Here is a 21622-nt window from a genome sequence, read left to right as displayed (position 1 = left end):
ATGAACTCTTTCTGTAGGTAAAATACTGGACGTATAAAATAACAGTTATAGATACAATTAAAGGGTTGTTATATCATTAAAATTAATTGCAGGAGAGGTGCTTTCACTTTCAATGCAAATATACAAATTATGGCACTCCAATATGACTAGAGAACAACATATCTTTAAATGCAGTTTTAGTTTGGTCAAATAATGTCTTTGTGTAGAAAGAAAAGGGAGTGGATTAGTTTGCTTTCACAGTGCTACATATAGAAGGATCAATGACCTGTGAGCAACTTTGACTAAATGCAATGAAAAAAATTACAGTGACAAAGTCATAATCTGTGTCAGAATAACTTCTTTTATGTTAACACTAAATGCAAGGCTGTGCATATATATGCACCTTCAATGAAACAGTATTGAACACATATGAAATGCTGTTAAATCTTTGGTGAAAGAGCCTTTGTATACAAGGAAAATGGGTGTAAGACCTGCTTTTATACCAACATGTATACACTGTATGTGTTTAATAACACTTTTGGTTGGTTTTGACACATCTGTTTTTATAAACTGTATGTTTAAAGGTCTCTGTAAAAAATTTGGCTTTAAAACTATATGATCTGAATCCAAGCCACAAGTGTAAGTTTTCCCTGCAAAGGTTTATGGTGATGCTGGTTATATATCTGAATATGTGTACGGAATTAGAAGGTAGGATAGAGTGAACTTGGACATATAGGACTGGAAACGACATATGCTTCACAAAACCCAGAGCAATATCACGAAGGATGTAATCACAGAAGAATTGAAATAACGTTTCCATTTTTGCATCATTTTTGCCGGTTGATATTGAAATCTATGAGTGATATACCAATTGGATTTTACTTTATATGATATATTACATATGGAGTCCCATTAAAGTAGGTCACATGTTTCCATAAACTCCCCCTGACTGGAGGCTCAGGGAGTGTGATAAGAAATGGTTTCTGACACACTCGGTAATGTGTGAATGCCGTTATAATTCTCAGCTTCCTAAAAGATATTAAGCACATTAACATTTCCAGGCTGGTTTAGAAGTTCTGTTGGTCTATACCTCCATGGTTAATTAAAATTGATGCAGGTAACTTAAACGTTAATCACCCTGTCACTGGTAATTAAATGTTGAGAGAGGTTGAGATATTAGCACCCAACACTGTCACTCACAGACTGAGGCTGGGTTGCATTGTAGCATGCACCTATGAAACTTTCAAATAGACGTTGTGGGTTGAGAGTACACACACAACACTGTTACTTACAACCAAGGATGGGTTGTATTGTAGCATGAACCTACTGTATTATACTTTCAAATAGACGTTGTGGGTTGAGATTACACACCCAACACTGTTACTTACAAAACCAAGGATGGGTTGCATTGTAGCATGCACCTATAAGACTTTCAAATAGACGTTGTGGGTTGAGATTACACACCCAACACTTTTACTTACAGACCAAGGATGGGTTGTATTGTAGCATGCACCTATGAGACTTTCAAATAGACACTGAGGGTTGAGATTACAAACCCAACACTGTTACTTGCAGACTGAGGATGGGTTGTATGGTAGCATGCACCTATGAAACTTTCAAATAGACATTGAGGGTTGAGATTATGCACCCAACACTGTTACTTACAAACTGAGGATGGGTTGTATTGTAGCATGCACCTATGAGACTTTCAAATAGACACTGAGGGTTGAGATTACATACCCAACACTGTTACTTGCAGACTGAGGATGGGTTGTATGGTAGCATGAACTTATGAAAATTTCAAATAGACACTGAGGGTTGAGATTAAATACCCAACACTGTTTACTTACAGACAGAGGATGGGTTGTATTGTAGCATGCACCTATGAGACTTTCAAATAGACGTTGTGGGTTGGGATTACATACCCAACACTGTTACAGACTGAGGATGGGTTGTATGGTAGCATGCACCTATGAAACTTTCAAATAGACGTGAGGGTTGAGATATTAGAACCCAACACTGTCACTCACAGACTGAGGCTGGGTTGTATTGTAGCATGCACCTATGAGACTTTCAAATAGACGTTGTGGGTTGAGATTACATACCCAACACTGTTACTTACAGACTGAGGATGGGTTGTATGGTAGCATGCACCTATGAAACTTTCAAATAGACGTTGAGGGTTGAGATATTAGCACCCAACACTGTCACTCACAGACTGAGGCTGGGTTGTATTGTAGCATGCACCTATGAGACTTTCAAATAGACGTTGTGGGTTGGGATTACACACCCAACACTGTTACTCACAGACTGAGGATGGGTTTTATTTATAGCATGAACCTTTGAAACTTTCAAATAGAGTTGAGGCCGGGTGTAAGCACCCACCGCTGTTACTTACAGACTGAGGATAAGTTGTATTGTAGCATGCATATTTATATAACCTCCTCCCATCATTAAATCACTCACAGAGACTGTGTTTACATTACCGACTTGAACCTACCGTGGTATCAGACCCTCCCCCCCCCCCCGCAGGTGATCAACGAACAGGGAGTTGAGGTTTCTGTTAATACTATAAGAAAAGGCACAAAACCAAAAGCATTGTGATGCGCATCGCTGCTACTAATGCCTACTACTTTTGTGTCAAATTAAGCGCCTAACAAACAGCAACCAAGCTTAACGGTCACCGCTGATCTCAGAATCAACCCCTGAGCTGCTTCAATATTACAAATTTATTAAACACAGAGTGTGGGGTCTGATCCTCCCCCAATATCGTAGTCTATTCATTGGTTCCAGTCACTGGGTGTAATCCTCATTGACATTACAAACCTAACACCAAACTTAACACCAAGCTTTACACCAAGGGGTTCACTGACGTTCTCGTGATCTAAATATAGACAGTGCTGCGGATTGATTTCATTTTCTCACTCTGTTATCATTATGTACATGTATAGGAGCGCATTGAGTTTTGTGGTACTTGCAGCCAGTTATACTACAGAAATCTTTTTCACACTGTTGGAAATGTATTACTGAACTGAACCTGTACCAGATGTGTGCACCAAATTGTAAATACAGATGTGTATTAAGGAGGTGTCAGGACCAACACCCATTGCCAGGATTTATGGAGCTTAAATCTTGTCACTTATTATGAATTTTTAAAGTCGAGAAAGGCTTAGATATATAATTCATTGAATGGAAAGTCATATTAATTGCTTTGCTCAAGATGTTAGGCAAGCCCATTATGAAGCATCTTCTGGACCGCGCTGTATTTACATCATCCTTCTTGAAGTGCTCCTTGCTGTTCTCCTCTGTACTTCGTTCTTATCTGCAGGTCTGTGTGTGAGTGAAATGTGGTGGGAGAGGGGTGGAGGTGGGGGGGGGGGAAGGATAGGAAGAGGGAACAGCAGGATGGATGGAGTTGTCAGGGGGAGTTTCCATATTTAACATTAAGTACAGTACTTCTTCCACCTTTACAGTCATTTGCCAATAGATTATAATGCTTCATAAGAATTCCACCCTCCCCATCCCCTACCTTACCCCTACCCCTCACCCCCTACCTTACCCTTATCCCTCACACCCTCCTTAACCCCCTCCCTCACCCCACCCGGTTTATTTTACATTTGCTTCTTTGATTCAAATCTATTGTAGCATATTGAGATACTCTGTGAGTTTTTGCATCTAGACATAACTTTCTCCTTCCTTTAAATTGTTATTTTCAGTGGAACTACCCAAAGATGGGGACCATGGAGACGACAGTGCGTACAGACCGTTGGTTACAACAGAGGTACAAATCAACCAATCAGAAGGCAACTCAATACAGTTAAATAACCAATCCAGGGAAGCTCAGGTATTTCACAGGAGAATCACATACACAAGTTGAAGACACACCCAGTGTCATAATCTTGATCATATCTGAGAGAGGTTCAATACAGTTAAATAACCAATCCAGGCAAGCTCAGGTATATAGAATCACATACACAAGTTGAAGACACACTCAGTGTCATAATCTTGATCATATCTGAGAGAGGTTCAATACAGTTAAATAACCAATCCAGGCAAGCTCAGGTATATAGAATCACATACACAAGTTGAAGACACACTCAGTGTCATAATCTTGATCATATCTGAGAGAGGTTCAATACAGTTAAATAACCAATCCAGGCAAGCTCAGGTATATAGAATCACATACACAAGTTGAAGACACACTCAGTGTCATAATCTTGATCATATCTGAGAGAGGTTCAATACAGTTAAATAACCAATCCAGGCAAGCTCAGGTATATAGAATCACATACACAAGTTGAAGACACACTCAGTGTCATAATCTTGATCATATCTGAGAGAGGTTCAATACAGTTAAATAACCAATCCAGGCAAGCTCAGGTATATAGAATCACATACACAAGTTGAAGACACACTCAGTGTCATAATCTTGATCATATCTGAGAGAGGTTCAATACAGTTAAATAACCAATCCAGGCAAGCTCAGGTATATAGAATCACATACACAAGTTGAAGACACACTCAGTGTCATAATCTTGATCATATCTGAGAGAGGTTCTTGCTCTTTGTCCATTGTGTTGAATAAAACTCTCCCCCAAAATGCCAAAGAAGAAAAAAAGCTCAGCATCATTTGGGAGGCATCTTGATTTAATACTCATGTCAAGATGGCTGTGATTTATATCTGGTGCCATAGTACCCCTACAAGGTGAAAACTTTATCTTAGTTCTCCCTTTGTTTTGATATCAATATATTCATGAAATAAATAATTTTAAAAAAAATAGTATTTTGTTGAATACAATCTTTGGAGTAATAGGTATTAATGTTATAATTTTAAATAATTTAAACAACATTTGCAAGCACTAGGAATTGATCTGTTAAAGAAAGAAATAAAAGAAAGAAATGAAAGTTTATATAGATTCGATCAATATAATTCCAGCATGAAGTGGCTCTGTGCTGTGTCACGGTTGGACTGGATCAGGTGTTCAGTCTTGTTTTTGAAGAAACAAACATCTCACAAGTTTACTTTGGACAAAACTTAATGGAATAAAAAAAAAAAATTAATGGAGTTTGTTGTCCATCATTAACATATCTATCACATAGGGTCAATGATAACATATCTGGTTTTGCTCCCATGTAGAGCACCTTTTTTTCTGGATGTGAATAACATTCAACTAACAGCCCCCCCACCCCCCACAAAAAATATTAATGTTTGAACAAGGAACTTGCGAAGAAGCCTCATTGGCTTATCAAACCCGCAAGCTGACCAAAGTCTCTTACATTAATATTTAACGTCCATTATTATGAATTGTTAATTGTCAACAGCTCTGTAACTGGACGACATACATTAATCTGGGAGTAACTCGAACCGGGGACCTTATGATTGAAAGGCACCGGCGTTAACCACTGAGCTAACACTCCAATTGATTCGCTTTTGATGAAAATTTTCTGAGTTTGATCAATGACAGTACTTTGAGATTTGGGGAAGAGAGGTGACAGAAAGGCTATCCCGCTAATTTAAACATCTACCATTACGCATAAATAATGTATTACGAAATTCTGATGTAATTACTACTGTCCACAAGTTATTATAGTAATGCTGTCTATATACAGATATTTGCATCATTTGAAATGGCAGAGTATCAAATGTTTATATTTTGTTTCATCTCTCGCTTATCTGTCTCTTACCAAGAAGCATTCTGATCTAACTTCTAAGGCCTACAAACTGGTAACATTCCTGCACTGTGCCCTCCCCACCCCACCCCACCTCCCCCACCCCAAATTAACCACCTATGAGGTCATGCACTGCCTTCGTCCTTCCAAATATCTACCATTCTGAAGTCCCTCAGCACTTTTTTCAACTTGGATTTTCATCCTTTTCAATCCGCTCGTACCTAAATTCTCGTGAAATTTACTCGGCACTAGGGGAGGAGTCCACTACAATCAACTCATACACAATGATTCTTGAATTTTAAGTGTCCTTGAAAACTTTCATGTATTTTGAGGATGTTTTTTATTTTCCATCGAGATTGTCAGTTTTACACGTACGGAAATACTGTACAGGTTTCAGCCGCGCGAGAGAGCGATATACCTCTGCATAAACAATGTAAATCTATGTTAATTTTCGTTACCAAACAAGACACCTTATTCGGACCTTAATTTGGTTTTCTTCCTCACAGATAAATTCAACAGTACATTCGTCTTCGGAGGACAACAGTCACCAGAATGGCCAAAGCGAAGAGCAACCGCCATTACCTCCCAAAGCAAAGTCTCCAGAAAGGCAGCTCTACAGACCTACCCCCGCCCCTAGGACACCCTCCGAATCGCCGTTACCCCCCTCTAAGCACTCATCTGGTGAGCCAAAGAGACTCAACTTTTCAGGGTAGGTGGTTTATCAATTCATGCATCTGGTAATTGTCTGCTTCTAGACTTCGGTTTCATGGATTTGCTAATGTTATTCCTGAGTGACATGGTTCTTTCCTGTTGGTTAGATGACAAGCATATAGTATTCCCCGTTTGCAAGATGGTTCCCATGGCTATAAATTTTAAGTGGATACCGACACGCTGCAGTAACTTTAAAAGTAAAATGGCAAAGTTAAGTCAATCGGAATTAAATTTGAAAGTATTCAAAGTCATTTAGAAAATGAATTCTATTAACATTTACAACTAGACCAGATTTATTGACAACTGCAGCATGCTAGAATGGTCTCAAAATTTTTCTGCTTTGTAACTTGTGTGCTTTTATATCCTGGCAATTACATTTAAGCCCAGTTTGCACATGCCATATCTGTAATGTTACTTCCAAAACCAACACAAAACAACAACCTGTACACGTAACATCCCATAGAAACAAAAAGAATATTTGGTACAAATACTTTAAGTCCACACAGCCATCTACTGTAAGTAATAAGGCATTTCGGTGTGTTACCTTCTAGATGTGCAGCCAAGGATATTGGTTTTATGGATGTCACCGACAATTGAGTAGCTGTTGGTTTTAGATTTAATAATAAAAAACACTTTAATATCTATAGTGTAATTCTGACACTTTTCATTGTACAATTAAAAATGTTTTAGCAGGAATGACATTTTCAGGAATTAAGTAAGTTAGTGGTACACACATTTGGTCCATTTATTATTTTCAGAGAAATTGAGTTTAATAGAGCCTTGGGATGTTGAAACTTGTCTTTACTGGTATTAATCAAGCATCAGAGTTTGTGACTATAACGGTCTGCACAGATCATTGAATTCCCATTGGAATATGTTTATAGTATTGAGAGTATATAGTTTTATAGCCTTGGAAACAATATGAAACTCTAAGGAGAGTGTTTGTTAATTGATGTTCTGCCGTTTCAGTTAATATATTTTTCATTTATTTTATGTTTGTTTTACCCAATGAAGGATTAATATGACTTTTTGGCAATAGCTTTGGGAGTAAGAAATGGTGAATGATGAAACATGCATATGGGTTTATTTTAATGTTTGCGGAAACCACTGCGAATAAGTTTGCATTTATAACGGAAATGAGAGATGGTAAAGCGCAAGTGTATAGTTAAAAGCAAGGGTCGAAGTTCCTCTGTTCCATTAGAAACATTCTGAAGAGATTTGTGATTTGTAAATTAGTATTGTTCAGCAACACCTGTCGATACTGTTGACTGCAATCACAGAGGTGTAAGGTAGACTAAATGAGGTCAAGCTGTTAATAATAATGAATATTTTACCCTGTCTGTTCATTCTCCTCTGATAGGGAAGTAGTGGTCAGGCTGTTAATAATACTGAATATTTTACCCTGTCTGTTCATTCTCCTCTGATAGGGAAGTAGTGGTCAGGCTGTTAATAATAGTGAATATTTTACCCTGTCTGTTCATTCTCCTCTGATAGGGAGGTAGTGGTCGGGCTGTCAATAATAGTGAATACTTTACCCTGTCTGTTCATTCTCCTCTGATAGGGAAGTAGTGGTCAGGCTGTTAATAATAGTGAATATTTTACCCTGTCTGTTCATTCTCCTCTGATAGGGAGGTAGTGGTCGGGCTGTCAATAATAGTGAATACTTTACCCTGTCTGTTCATTCTCCTCTGATAGGGAAGTAGTGGTCAGGCTGTTAATAATAGTGAATATTTTACCCTGTCTGTTCATTCTCCTCTGATAGGGAAGTAGTGGTCAGGCTGTCAATAATATACTTTACCCTGTCTGTTCATTCTCCTCCGATAGGGAGGTAGTGGTCAGGCTGTCAATAATAGTGAATGCTTTACCCTGTCTGTTCATTCTCCTCTGATAGGGAAGTAGTGGTCAGGCTGTTAATAATAGTGAATATTTTACCCTGTCTGTTCATTCTCCTCCGATAGGGAGGTAGTGGTCAGGCTGTTCATAATAGTGAATATTTTACCCTGTCTGTGCATTCTCCTCTGATAGGGATGTAGTGGTCAGGCTGTCAATAACAGTGCATACTTTACCCTGTCTGTTCATTTCCCTCCGATAGGGAGGTAGTGGTCAACAACAGTGCGGAGAATGAACATTACGAGGACAGTGACAGTGACTACGATAACAATGTGATTCATTACAGAGATGACGACGATGAGGAAGACGAAGATGAAGAACCATGTAAGAGACGGGAAAGAGGATTCATCCTACACAAATGAAGGGGGGGGTGGGGGGGTAATTTGGTGGGATTTGTTATATCAAAGATAAAATGGAAAAATAAAATGACTTGTTTCATCATAAATTTGGTTGTCCAAAAAGGAAAAAGGTTGCTTGCTACTCATTTGAATTTTGTTTCTTGTGGGTCTGTGCCAATTTAAGATGGCAATTGTTAAGTAAGTTATGTCAACATGTTCTCATTGAGATAATGTGACTTAACTTTGGTATTGTATATCTCAATGAAAGTCAAATTGAACCATGTTTGCAGGAAATGCAGTCATTCGTATTCCTTCCTACTGAGGAAATCAAATTTATTGGAAAACTATTTTAAAAGTAATGTGAATTTTGAATCTGTATATTGCTGTAAATATAACTTCCTTCCAGCCAAATTTACCATGATTGTTTCATAACTGATTTTTCTTCAACATTTATATATAACACGCTAATGTTCACGTTAGCAGAATGCAGAATGTTCTATCTACAAAAGTTTCATATTTGAGATGAAAAATAAACATGGAATATGAAAGGGAAATTAATAATGTGGAAACGTTTTACCTCCCCTTAGTATCAAATGACTCTATAATGGAAACTAAAACTATAAAATTAAAACTCGAACGAAAACTGAGCCCGATTATGGTTTTACTATCAGTTTTGGTTTTTACACCTTTTTTTCCTTTTTTCCTTGTTGAACTTTTTGACACTTCTTTTGTGAAAGTTAAGAACAGTTTGGCTGGACCCAAAAATAAAAATTCCATTCGAGAGGATTTTGGAAATTGCGACTGCTCAAGGTCTGAGTACATACGATAGGAATAATGTTTTAAATTTAAAATGTTAATATCTTTATCTCTCTCTCCCCGCAGCGAGTCTAGCAGCTAAAGTCAAGAGGAATGACAGCCTTGCCTTTCATTTAAATAATCGTCCATCCAGGACGGCGCTCGTAGAGAGAAACATCATCCCTATCAGTACACACGACCAGATAAAGGTCAAAAGAGAACAAGTCGGTGCTAAGCTAGTCAGGTGAGTGTCGCTGAGCCCTCACAGACAGAGGAGAGCAGCTGATGAATGTCTCTCTCCCCCCCCCCCCACCTTTGGCCTCCTTATCATTACCCATTTCCCTCCTCCCTTCTCACCTGTATCCCTAAATGCTCCAAGAACACTGGAAAATTTTCCAAATAACGAAAATTAATACCAGTGTGTGAAATGACAGTCTTTGTTTTTTACTGATGCTTAATGACAATGTATTTATTCATTTAAGAACTCTTGGTTAATTGATGGCTGCAGCCCTGGTCGAATACTTCAAAATTTGGAGACCATCTTCAGACCACTTTAAATACTCAAGATACACTTTGTGCTACTAAGTTCCATTAAATGTGTTCACGTTATATAGCACAGGTATACTATACGTTGAGTCTGGGGAGGGGGGGGGGGGAGGGGGTGCTGGGAAATGAAAAATGTCCTCTGCCCTCTGCCATGAATTTGGTATTGCTAGTGATTGTGTGATACAAATCTCCATCATTCTGTTTGTTTATACTTATTTTTTGATGACAGACGTCTAAGTGAGAGACCGACGAAGGATGAATTAGAGCAAAGGAACATCTATAAGGATTTAGACAATGAGGCCAAGAGAAGAGCAATAATGGAGGAAAAGAAGAGAACACTCGTTAGAAAGGTACTGATTTAGGGGCTGATCAAATGTAACTTGACTACTGGATTAGACTTCTAACAAGGCACCCTCTATCTGTTAGAAAGGTACTGATTTAGGGGCTGATCAAATGTAACTTGACTACTGGATTAGACTTCTAACAAGGCACCCTCTATCTGTTAGAAAGGTACTGATTTAGGGGCTGATCAAATGTAACTTGACTACTGGATTAGGCTCCTAACAAGGCACCCTCTGTCTGTTAGAAAGGTACTGATTTAGGGGCTGATCAAATGTAACTTGACTACTGGATTAGGCTCCTAACAAGGCACCCTCTGTCTGTTAGAAAGGTACTGATTTAGGGTCTGATCAAATGTAACTTGACTACTGGATTAGGCTCCTAACAAGGCACTCTCTGTCTGTTAGAAAGGTACTGATTTAGGGGCTGATCAAATGTAACTTGACTACTGGATTAGGCTCCTAACAAGGCACTCTCTGTCTGTTAGAAAGGTACTGATTTAGGGGCTGATCAAATGTAACTTGACTACTGGATTAGGCTCCTAACAAGGCACTCTCTGTCACCATCTATCTGTTAAGTGTTCAAGCAGGATAGGATAGGAATAATGTCCTCTTATAAACCAGGCAATTTGGACTGGCAGTAGCAGTCAGTATTAATCACTTCAAAAATTCAAATTGAATAGAAAATCAAGGCTCCGGTATAGAAAGCCTTTTCTCTACTAAGCAGTCGCTCGGTTTTGAGTAGTAAACCAGTTTAGTTTTAGCTGCGAGCTGTTGGACAAGGCACTGAGCTAGGTTTTTGTAGTGGGCAGAGTGACATCAATGTGAAATTATGCTATAAAAGCTTACAAACTGTAACAGCCCTGTTTTTGCATTAAAACTCACTTTTGTTCAGAGAGACAATGATTTTCCCCAAAAATTTACTTGATTTAAAAAAAAAAAAATTAAAAAAAAATGATTTGAAATAAATGCCATTTATCTGGGGAGAAATCTTGAGATTCAATGCAGAATGCTTCACTTTAAAGCAAAATAAATCCTTGAATTTATCCTCTCAGGAACACTGCTTTAACTTCTCCGTCGTTATTTTCCTGTTATTACCAGGTACCTGGTAGAAGAGAGATAAGGATCAGTTTCAATTGTTTTTTTTTCTTTCTTCCTCACTTTCTAGTTGAGCTTCCGACCTACCGTCGAAGAACTGAGAGAGAGGAACATCATCATGTTCAACGAATATGTAGAAGTAATCGAGGCTTTGACCTATGACCGGAGAGGGGATAAACCCTGGACGAAGTTAACGCCGCAGGACAAAGTAAGAACCGTTGCCCTCGAGTGAATCAGATTTTGCCTTTCAATATTCTACAAAATACATTTTAGATAAACTTCAAAAGTCCACTCCATTGACCATAACATATATGCCCTTGTAGGTTTGGAGGAAGTTTTGTTAATAAATCAATTGTTTTTAGTGTATTAAGTTTACTTTTTGAAATTTGTGAAGAAAACAAATCTGGAGTTCAACGAATATGTAGCAGTAATCGAGGCTTTGACCTATGACCGAGAGGGGATAAACCCTGGACGAAGTTAACGCCGCAGGACAAAGTAAGAACCGTTGCCCTCGAGTGAATCAGATTTTGCCTTTCAGTATTCTACAAAATACATTTTAGATAAACTTCAAAAGTCCACTCCATTGACCATAACATATATGCCCTTGTAGGTTTGGAGGAAGTTTTGTTAATAAATCAATTGTTTTTAGTGTATTAAGTTTACTTTTTGAAATTTGTGAAGAAAACAAATCTGGAGTTTGGTCAGGCATCTTAATAACAAAGACTTTTTAGCTTTTTAGTGCAATCAAGACAACACTAGATGATATTTAAAGGAATATATTGCACCTAATAGGGGGCCTTCCAAAATGTTGTTGCCTTCATCTTATACAGTGCACTTTTGTGATATAGAGAGATAGATACTCTAGTTTTGATCTGATTGGTCCAGAGGTTGACAACTCAAACTTTGAATGACTTCAACACGTAATAATTTCCCTGGTGTGACATAGCAAAGTTTTTAATTTTTTTATGCAGAATCACTTGGTATTAGTTGTAACAGGCATGAGACTCTTCCGCGGGAACGCGGATTTCCGATTTTTTTTTTTTTCCTTTTCGCGTTTTTTCTCATAATTCGCGTTTTTTCTTATTTTTTCTTATTTTTTTTATTTAATTTTTTTTATTTAATTTTTTTTTTTGCCGAACATGCTGGACTGTGAAGGGAAGGAACACCGAATTTGACCAGTGGTGGAATCAAGTAGCACAAAGCAAGCAAAAAAGCCTTTTTTTGGTTCAAAAAATCTAATGGATAAATTATACAAGCAGAGATTTTTTTTTTTTTCCTTTTCGCGTTTTTTCTCATAATTCGCGTTTTTTCTTATTTTTTTTATTTAATTTTTTTATTTAATTTTTTTTTTGCCGAACATGCTGGACTGTGAAGGGAAGGAACACCGAATTTGACCAGTGGTGGAATCAAGTAGCACAAAGCAAGCAAAAAAGCCTTTTTTTGGTTCAAAAAATCTAATGGATAAATTATACAAGCAGAAATTCCACACTTTTTTGGCGAGTTACGTGATGTGATAGATTCCATCTAGAGTCCACCATTTTGCATCTAAGCCCTCCTTACCTGACAAAAAGTTTCTAAAGGGGAGGGGGACACCCCTCCCCTTAAACCCCTCCCCCAGAACGGCAGTCGATAAATTTCAGATTTTTTTCCCCCGGCTCAGTCTCATCCCTGTTGTAATACTCTTGATCACTTGCTTATATCTCCTGCTAGGATTCAAACTAAGTCAGGCCCTGTAAACAGATGATTGCAAAACAATATCATAGTCAACACACAGTATTGTATGTAAAGTAGGCTATATGACTCATCATGTCCACACACAATGAGATTATTACGTAGATCTAACCAAACGTTTAGTGTATTAAGTCGGAAATGTAATAAAATTCGGTAGATGTCGAAAGGAAACATGTCCCCTTCTGCTCATAGTAGCAATGTGTTGTGTGTTTATTTATTCATGGCATAGCAGATGTTTACATTGCAGAGGTTAACACAACAAAACAGCCTCTATTGCCAAAAAGAGAATGGACCAGAAATGATTAAATTGCAAAATTGCAAAAATGTTCCTTTTATATAATGTCTCTTTCTCTTTCTGTCTCCCTCTGTTTCTTTCTCTGACAGGCTTCAATAAGGAAAGAATTGAACGAATTCAAAAGTAACGAGATGGCTGTCCACGCTGACAGCAAAAAATATACAAGGTTGGTCTTTTGTGTTATGATAATACATAACGTAAGCCTTATTACAGTCTCAACTAATTTCAAAACAATAATAGATTCAGACAACAAAGTTTCTAACAATGAGCATAATAGAGGGAGGAAGTTGGAAACGGGAAGTGATTCAAATCTCGTTCATAGAAATCGTACCAAGTATGATACTTTCCAACAGGAAAGAGATCTCGACGGTAAAACAAAATAGAAATGCACGGTAAGCAACACTTGACCCGTTCTCTTGGTGAGGGATGTATTTAACAAAATGGTTTTGCTGCCAAAATTCCCACAATGCCAAAGTAGAAACTTTTCAAGCCTTAGTGTGGGGTGAATCAACTATTGTTTTGATTTTGTATCTGTGACTTATTTAGTCACAGCGCATCATGAGTTTACAACCTGAAGTTCGCTTCACAGATGTGGCTGTAATATGTTGCAGTATATGCAGTGATCTGGGTCACTAGCTGAGATAACAGCCTTGCTGTTTATCTAGTGTCCTTCATATGCTAACCTTCCTACTGTAATGTTAGTTTTATTATTAGTCTTGTACAAATATATGAGAAATAAATTTGAAATGAAAATTGAAAATAGTGCAATTGAAAATAGAGCATTCAAAAGATGACGTGTTTCAGATGTGGTAGTTACTGTCACACTTGAAAATTTGGTTTTATCAACAGATTCCATAAACCTTGAGATTCTGGTGAAAAAAATGATACTTGTAATTCGTGGCACCAGAGCAAGATTACGTAGCCTCGTGATCTGCTGGATTCGGGCGCTGTGAATCACTACGGGAAGATGGAGAGGGTTGATACCATAGAAGGAAGAAAATGCGGAATCCATGTCCACGAAGTGATGAATTACCACGACATTTTAAGGGAGAATTATGAAATTAACTGTATAAAGAGAAATTGCAAGAAAGAAAATTGTACAGACAATTGTTTTTGTTTTTTTAAATATGATGTACATAAAGCAGCCATGTTTGTATCAAGTGGGAATTCATATATTCTAGTCATGGCTGTTATATTTTAGTCTTTAGACGATCGTAAGAATAACGCAAAGTATGCAAAGCTTTTTAAATGCAGACGAAGAATGATGATATGCACGGAAAACGTTTCTCTCAAAAGTTTTCAAACCCACCTCAACCGACAAAAATTGCTAGATGTGCTAAAAATCTCCTTGAGATAAAACAGTCTGAGGTTTAATGATGTTTGATGTATGACATGCTAAAGAGATAAAAAAAAATTGTGGCATTCAAGTTTTTGTCTTTCTCTTGTGGAAAGGGAACTTTAGATGGAAGGATAGGGGTGGGGGGAGGGGAGGGGAGTGGGTAGGGGAGTGTGGGGTTTTGATACTGAAAAGTAAAGCTGCAGTTGCTGCAATCTGTTACTTATCTACAGTAGGATGAATCAACATCAAACAATAGGTATTGTCACTGAACACCTGCAGTGCCTATTGTGTGTGGAGTACAATAGATTAATATCAAACAACAGGGATTGTCACTGAACACCCTCAGTGCCTATTGTGTTAAAGTGTGGAGTACAATAGATTATGTCCTATGCAACCGTGCTGCACCCCCCCCCCCCTCAGCATTCCTATTTCTGACACAGTGCCAGAAGCTTTGATTGGTACAGTAAAATTCTTTAACTCGGCCTGGAGTCTAATACAAAACAGGATTAATTGAATGGAATAAGGAATGGATTAATCTAATGACTTTTTTGTCTCTGCGTTATTTGCTGAGAGGAAAGGAGGGTAGGGTTGTCATCGAGTCACAATAAATTATGTATTTTTTGTAAATTCTCTGTGAAATATGTTAATTATTTGCACTCTGTAAGTTGTTGTGGGTGCTCATCGCATCATCCGTCGACTTGCTTCAAACCTGTCGTCCAATCAAGCACCAGCATATCAGAATTTGCATCGGGTGTGTCAGCCTGTATTGCCCTCTGTACGTTTTTAATTAGGCATACTTGAAAGATGTTGTGTTTTCTCATCGTTACAATAGGAATGACGGGCAGTAGTTCTATTAAGTGTGGCCTAACTTGTCCAAGTACCCTTGTAATAGATTGAATGAAAAGCTTGTCCTCCGTTTAACGCCCAAAACATTAGCGTGCCAGGAACTACCACCAAATTGCTACCATGCCATGGTATAGATTTCACAGCAGTTATTCTGTCCCGAAACCAATTTACATATTCAAATTTGCGTGACATAATTTTGAAGTAGGAAAAAAGAAGTCCTCATAGGTAATGAAAAAAAAATTAAGAATGTTGAAGGTTTTTTTTTTTTTTTCAAAAGCTCTATCACAGATGATAACATTGTTCCTATATCTAATTCTATCATAGTCATTTTTAATTGTAAACAGATTTGATAAAAAATAATGTAAAATTGATGTCATGTTTATGATATATTAATACTTTCAAGAAGAAAGTCTATCATCTTTCATATAACAATTTTTTGAAAGGGTTTTGTGAAAATGTTAACGGTCTTAGAACCTTGTCTCAAAGGTAATTTCAAGATATTACTTCCAAATATGATATATTTCCTGCAATGGTCAGTGTTTCTCAAACTCACAGGATGGTTTAGGCTTTTTTGTCGCCTTTTTTTTTTCTCTTTTTTTAAATTTTCTCCGATCTTTCTATGATTAACATGACAAGGTATTCATAAATTTGTAAAGAGCTGTTTGTTTACAATGGTTGTCATAGTGATGATGCTGGCTGTCTAAACTCCAGTCTTTCACCCAACTTCATTTTATCCTCCATCTAAAGTGTGTTCATATTCTGTCGGTTTCCTTCTTTAGTTCCCCTGCTGGACTTCCTTTAAACAGTGTCGTGAAGAGAAAGATAAATATGGCGAGATTATTACACCGGAGTCGTAAATTAAAAGACATGTCAGAGGTGGAATTATTTTATCAAAAAGTTATAAAGATGGCAGTTATCTATGCAAGTTTCCAACTGAACCTCCTGGCTTGGATTCTGCAAATCATCACTTTCTTCATGTTACAGTTGGGATAGCCTCCTTTTGTAATGTGGTGGGTAAGATTGGAGGGGGAGGGGGCGGGTTCAGGGTCAAGAGACGTTTATGGGGCATTACAGAAAACTATACAAGCATTACGGTAATCTACCGACAACTTTGTGCTCTTCTTCGTTCCAGGCCTGTAGGTGTCGAGATAAGTACATTAATAAGGAATATAATTTGTGTCTCAAATGTGTTCAGGAAAAGAGTAGTCGAAGTTAACCCTTCAAGTTACTTACATCCATGGTTAGAGTCCTTGGTAATGAGCTAGTCTAACGTTTAACGGCCATGCATTGGTAATGGTGCTACTCTTCGCATGCATTTAGGTATCATGTACCTCCACAATCTTTGCTTTTGAGATAACAGAGCATGTCTTTCAGATGGGTGGTTGTGGATAAACTTGGAACTAGTAATTACTTCCTATCAACCAGTAAACCTCTTTTTCTGCAACAATTTAGTAGCAGCATTAATACATTTTGGTTTCTTTTGGAAATTCACTCTCTGACAAAGGAATTCACCCTGACAAAGCACATGAAGGTAAATATACATGGATTTTGGCTTAAATCAGTTTTTATTGCAACGTATCCCACATCCTGCTTGTTTGACATTACGTACAATGTTTGTTACTGTAAACTGTGTAAAGTTTATAATCTCATCTAAAAGTAAGCATTAAGAATCTTGAGAACACCTACATGCGTTTAAAACAAAATCACCAGCTCATAGCTTACACCCCCCCCCCCATCAATGGTCTTCCAAATTGTAAAAAAAAATTTTTTTTTTAAAAATAACCAAAATTTTAGATTACATAGCCTTCCTACATGAGTAAATGTGAGTTATATTCCGTAAGGCTTCACCCACATGCGCATGTTGCTGCTTGACTTCGTAAAAAATATCCACGCCCATACCAGGCTGATATTATGATCACATGTTGCTAAATTAGCATGGACAGTTTAAAGATTGTAACCTAGAATCTTATGAAGGATTGTCTGTAGACTAGGCTACATCTGTGGAGTCAACATGGGATACATCTTAACTATAAACTGTTGATGTTTGTTTCCAATTATTCTCAAGATTCTTTTGTTTTAAGTGTCTCCTGTCATATTTATTGCAATATAATAATGACACAATAATGACATTAATAATTAATTAATAATAATCAATAATAATTAATTAATAATAATCAATAATAATTAATGACATAATAACAAACTGAAGTTGCTTTTCAGTTGTATTTTATAGAGAGGTAGAAGAAAGCTGCAGATATAACCAGCTGGCTTTAGAGATCCTAGCCCTCTCGTATCACATATCGTCTGATTAGTTTATACAATAAAAGGCATGCACAGGTCTCTATGCAGCCCCACCACCTAGAGAAGGAGACAGTCTTATGTAAACAAATGGATCTGTATCGATGTGTGCCTCCTCCAATTATACAATTAAATCAGTTTTTCAAATCAGTTGAAACAGGATTTATCAAATTTAGCCCCGTTAATAATCCACACGCTTATCACCTTAAGAAGTTATCTGGGGAAAATACCTCTGGTCAGTGTTAATATCTCTCTCAAAGTGCTAAGCGGATTCAGTTAAAATCAAATTGTGTTTTACAAGAATTTTAGAAAACTTACAAAAGCATAAGTTTTAGAACATTTTTAGGTGGGGGGTGGGGGGGCTGGTCTTCAGGCTCTGCTTCTATGATGTTCCATCTACACTGCTGCTGTGCACTGTGTTGAAGTATTCATATTATCAGCATTTCTTTGTGATGTTGGATGGAAAAAATTTCCATGTTTTAGCAACTGATCTTGTTTCTACTAGTGTCTTGCATGGTCAGTTTAATATAAAATAACACTACACCGAACATAGAATGTTACACAAACTCTTGCGTGAATGTGTTTGTCAGTATGCCTGTATGTTGTGTGTGTGTGAGTGTTTGCAGGCAGTGTACATTTACAAAGCTTCAGGAACAATTACTCCTTGCTAAGTCCCAATATTTGTGAGTATTATTTTAATATTCTAATTTTTCAGTGTAGCTGAAAGGAGCTTTTGTAGTGTACCAATGGATGGTTTATTGAATTTCTATTTCGAACAAGTTTCTCTTTCATAAAATCAAGCCTAGTACATGCTTGCCCTGCCCTGGATTAAACTTGTTGATTTCTCTTTCATATAATCAAACCAATAACATACGTGAAACATCTCTGCCCTGGAGTAAGCTTTTGAAACCTCTTCTAAACATTGTCTCCTATACACTAAGCAAAGTACAGCTTCATCATCATTGCAAATCAAAGCAGTAATAGTAATATCTGTCAGTGTTCAATGTGAAATATTACAAAATTCTGTGACTAAATCGTAACATTTTTTTCTATCTGTGTTACCGTGTAAGTAATGTTCCACCCCCAACCCCCCCCCCCCCGCCCTGGGGGTGGAACCCCCCCCCCCCGCCCATCACTCAGCTGTGGGATATTATACAAATAATGAATGGTTTCCATTCGTGCAATAGTGCAAATATTTCATTCGTTGAAAGATGGAATGTACCATTCAACGAGGCACAGCCGAGTTGAATGGAACAAATTACATCTTATTGCACGAATGGAAACCATTCATTATTTGTTTTATACAACATATTATATTAAGATGTGTAAAATGCACTCATGCAACAGATTGTTTTTAACAGACAGGTTTCTCTGCTCTCTTACCATTAAAAAAAGTGCTACCAAAAAAGTATAACCCATGGTTCTATTTCATAGAGTGGAATAGAGCGGATTTTGCATGCAATCAACGAGCAATTGATTAATCAAATGACCAGAATACAATTAGGTGTTGTATAATTGACTCTGTCCCTCAAAACATTTTGTGGTGTTTCATTCTCTTTGGTCACTAGCTGTTGTAGACAAACGGTCAGATACAGATTTGAGTTTTCAGATGAATTACATCTTTGCTCTCATCTCCCATGATGTTGATGTATCTGCTTTCTTTAACGGTTTGTTAAGGAAACGCCTTCTTTGTCACAAAAGGAGACATGACCGCTTCTCCTTACATGTGATAGTTCTTGCGTATATATCTCTTAAATACAAGCATACGAACACATTGGTGTTAGACTGGCTGTTACAATTTCGTTGCACTTCAATGTAGTTACCTGTCATTAGAGCACCCATTGCAGTAATGTTTGTAGATTCATCATTAACTTTGTAAGTGTCATGGTTATTTCCTCATCAAATCGCACCAAATCATTCGAATCGCTGTGAGTTTAATGATACCTACTAATTGTCCTTTACTATGTCATGTGATTGCAGAATTTGATTTTACCCCATTGTTTTTTGCTTCATTTTTTTAACATTTATATTAAGTAACATTTATAGTTTACAGAAATGATGTTGCTGTCTGAATTTTTTTCCTGCATCACTGTATGATAAGAATCATAAACAATTTTCTGGTCAACTTTTACAAAACCCCCAAAAATTTTTTGGAGACTACTCTATATTAAGCCGTTGTATTTTCTTGATGTATTAGGCCAACATTTCAATGTATATATGGATTGTAAATTAACAAACCCCTCCCCCTCCCCCCCCCCCCCCGCTTAAATTCTTCACATGGTGTTGTATACTATTATACCATGAAATAAAGTATTTTCAAGTTTGGAATATCCTTGTTTTACAACTCAAAAGAAATATTTTGTTTTCATTCAGCATCTCTCTCATCTTTTGGTGACAATATTTCATTTTTGCCATCTGATTCCATTATTTGGGCAAATAAAATGAAGTAAATATGGAAATGTTTTCTTCTTCAAAAAGTTGCAATTAGCCTGTACTTAAGACTCTCTGAAAAGTTCATGGCAAGAACAATGTCAGCCCCAATTCTAATATGCAAATTTGACCAAGTTATCTATACCTCAACTGGAAAGGATTGATTGATCTAAGGCTAAAGTATGAGATGTTAAGTTTTAAGAAAAAAATATAGCAGAACAATCAATATGGAATTACTGTGAAAAAGTGGCACTTTTTCCAAGTGTATTCGATGGCACCAGCAGTTTCCCTTTAAATGGATGCAGGTAATTCAAAATACCACTTGTTAAGGTTATCATATAAAGTGTCAGTTGATTCGGTATCTATTCTGTCAAATCTTACCAATCATATCTTCAATGAGGCAGGAAGGAGCAACAGTCTACATGAAGCTTTTTTATTGGTGGGTTAGGGGGGGGGGTGTTATGTGATGATTGTTGCCCTCTAGGGAACAAGCAAAATGTGTATATATATTCTTTTCTCCTTATTTTTTTGGTGGGGGGGGGGGGGAGATGGTGGTGGGGATAAGTGTGGAAGATATTCACTGGAAGATGAACTTTTACATTTTATATGTGTTATGACACTTTGGTATTAATTATATATTATAATATATATTTATTATAATATATATATTAATTATATTGGTATTAATTGAATCATTCCAGTGACTGACTCACTGGAGCTGAATATTAGAAATGATAACTGAAAAAGACAATTGACCACTTACTGATGGATGCTCCTTTTGTTGTCTTGAGTTTGATGCTTCATTCCACACACCCCTCCCCCCACACCCTCCCCTCACTTGTTGGCCAACAAATGGGGTATATTTGGGTTATGCAATGGTTTCATTGATCACGAAGTGTTGAAGATGTCTCGTTTATGTTTTTAATAGCACAATGTTCTCATGGAAGGACATATCAATCGTGTTTATCAAATTTCTCCATTGTTATTATTTCTTAACATACATAGGTAATATTTTGATCAGCCAAGTTGTTGAGTTGTTTGTGCGTTTTTTTTTCTGTTGGTGCTGATTTTAAGATACCAGCTTAATTACCAGCTTAATTAAGCTGGTAATTAAGTATTACTTAACCCTGCAGATTGTTTGTATACTAGTAAAAGAATTGTTTTTACAAATATTATTAATACAGAAAGATAAAAAAAATACCATTCGTTTTAGTCCTCTCTGTTTAGTTTTAGTTAACAATATAAGTAAATGAACAACTGGGCGTGAAAATGATTTTCTTGGTTCTTCAAGGGGCATTCAATTACCCTTACCCTTTAC

General features: G+C 37.1%; 1 protein-coding gene across 11 annotated transcripts in view; it reads left to right on the top strand.

The window, feature by feature from the left end:
* Positions 1–21338, top strand: part of LOC139973558 (uncharacterized) — a 103355-nt gene extending 82017 nt beyond the window's left edge. For all 11 annotated transcript variants that reach the window (XM_071980329.1, XM_071980327.1, XM_071980321.1 and 8 more), the window contains 8 exons: positions 3696–3823; positions 6156–6358; positions 8453–8574; positions 9471–9627; positions 10159–10279; positions 11436–11573; positions 13481–13557; positions 14241–21338. In XM_071980329.1, coding sequence (XP_071836430.1) covers positions 3696–3823; positions 6156–6358; positions 8453–8574; positions 9471–9627; positions 10159–10279; positions 11436–11573; positions 13481–13557; positions 14241–14256 — 962 coding nt within the window. In that variant the 3' untranslated portion in view covers positions 14257–21338. The remainder of the gene's footprint in view (positions 1–3695; positions 3824–6155; positions 6359–8452; positions 8575–9470; positions 9628–10158; positions 10280–11435; positions 11574–13480; positions 13558–14240) is intronic.
* Positions 21339–21622: the final 284 nt, after the last annotated feature.

This window comes from Apostichopus japonicus, chromosome 9 (assembly GCF_037975245.1).
Source record: "Apostichopus japonicus isolate 1M-3 chromosome 9, ASM3797524v1, whole genome shotgun sequence".
Classification (NCBI taxonomy): Eukaryota; Metazoa; Echinodermata; class Holothuroidea; order Aspidochirotida; family Stichopodidae; genus Apostichopus; species Apostichopus japonicus.
The sequence above is the reverse complement of the archived record's forward strand: the minus strand, read 5'-3'. Positions and strand labels throughout refer to the sequence as shown.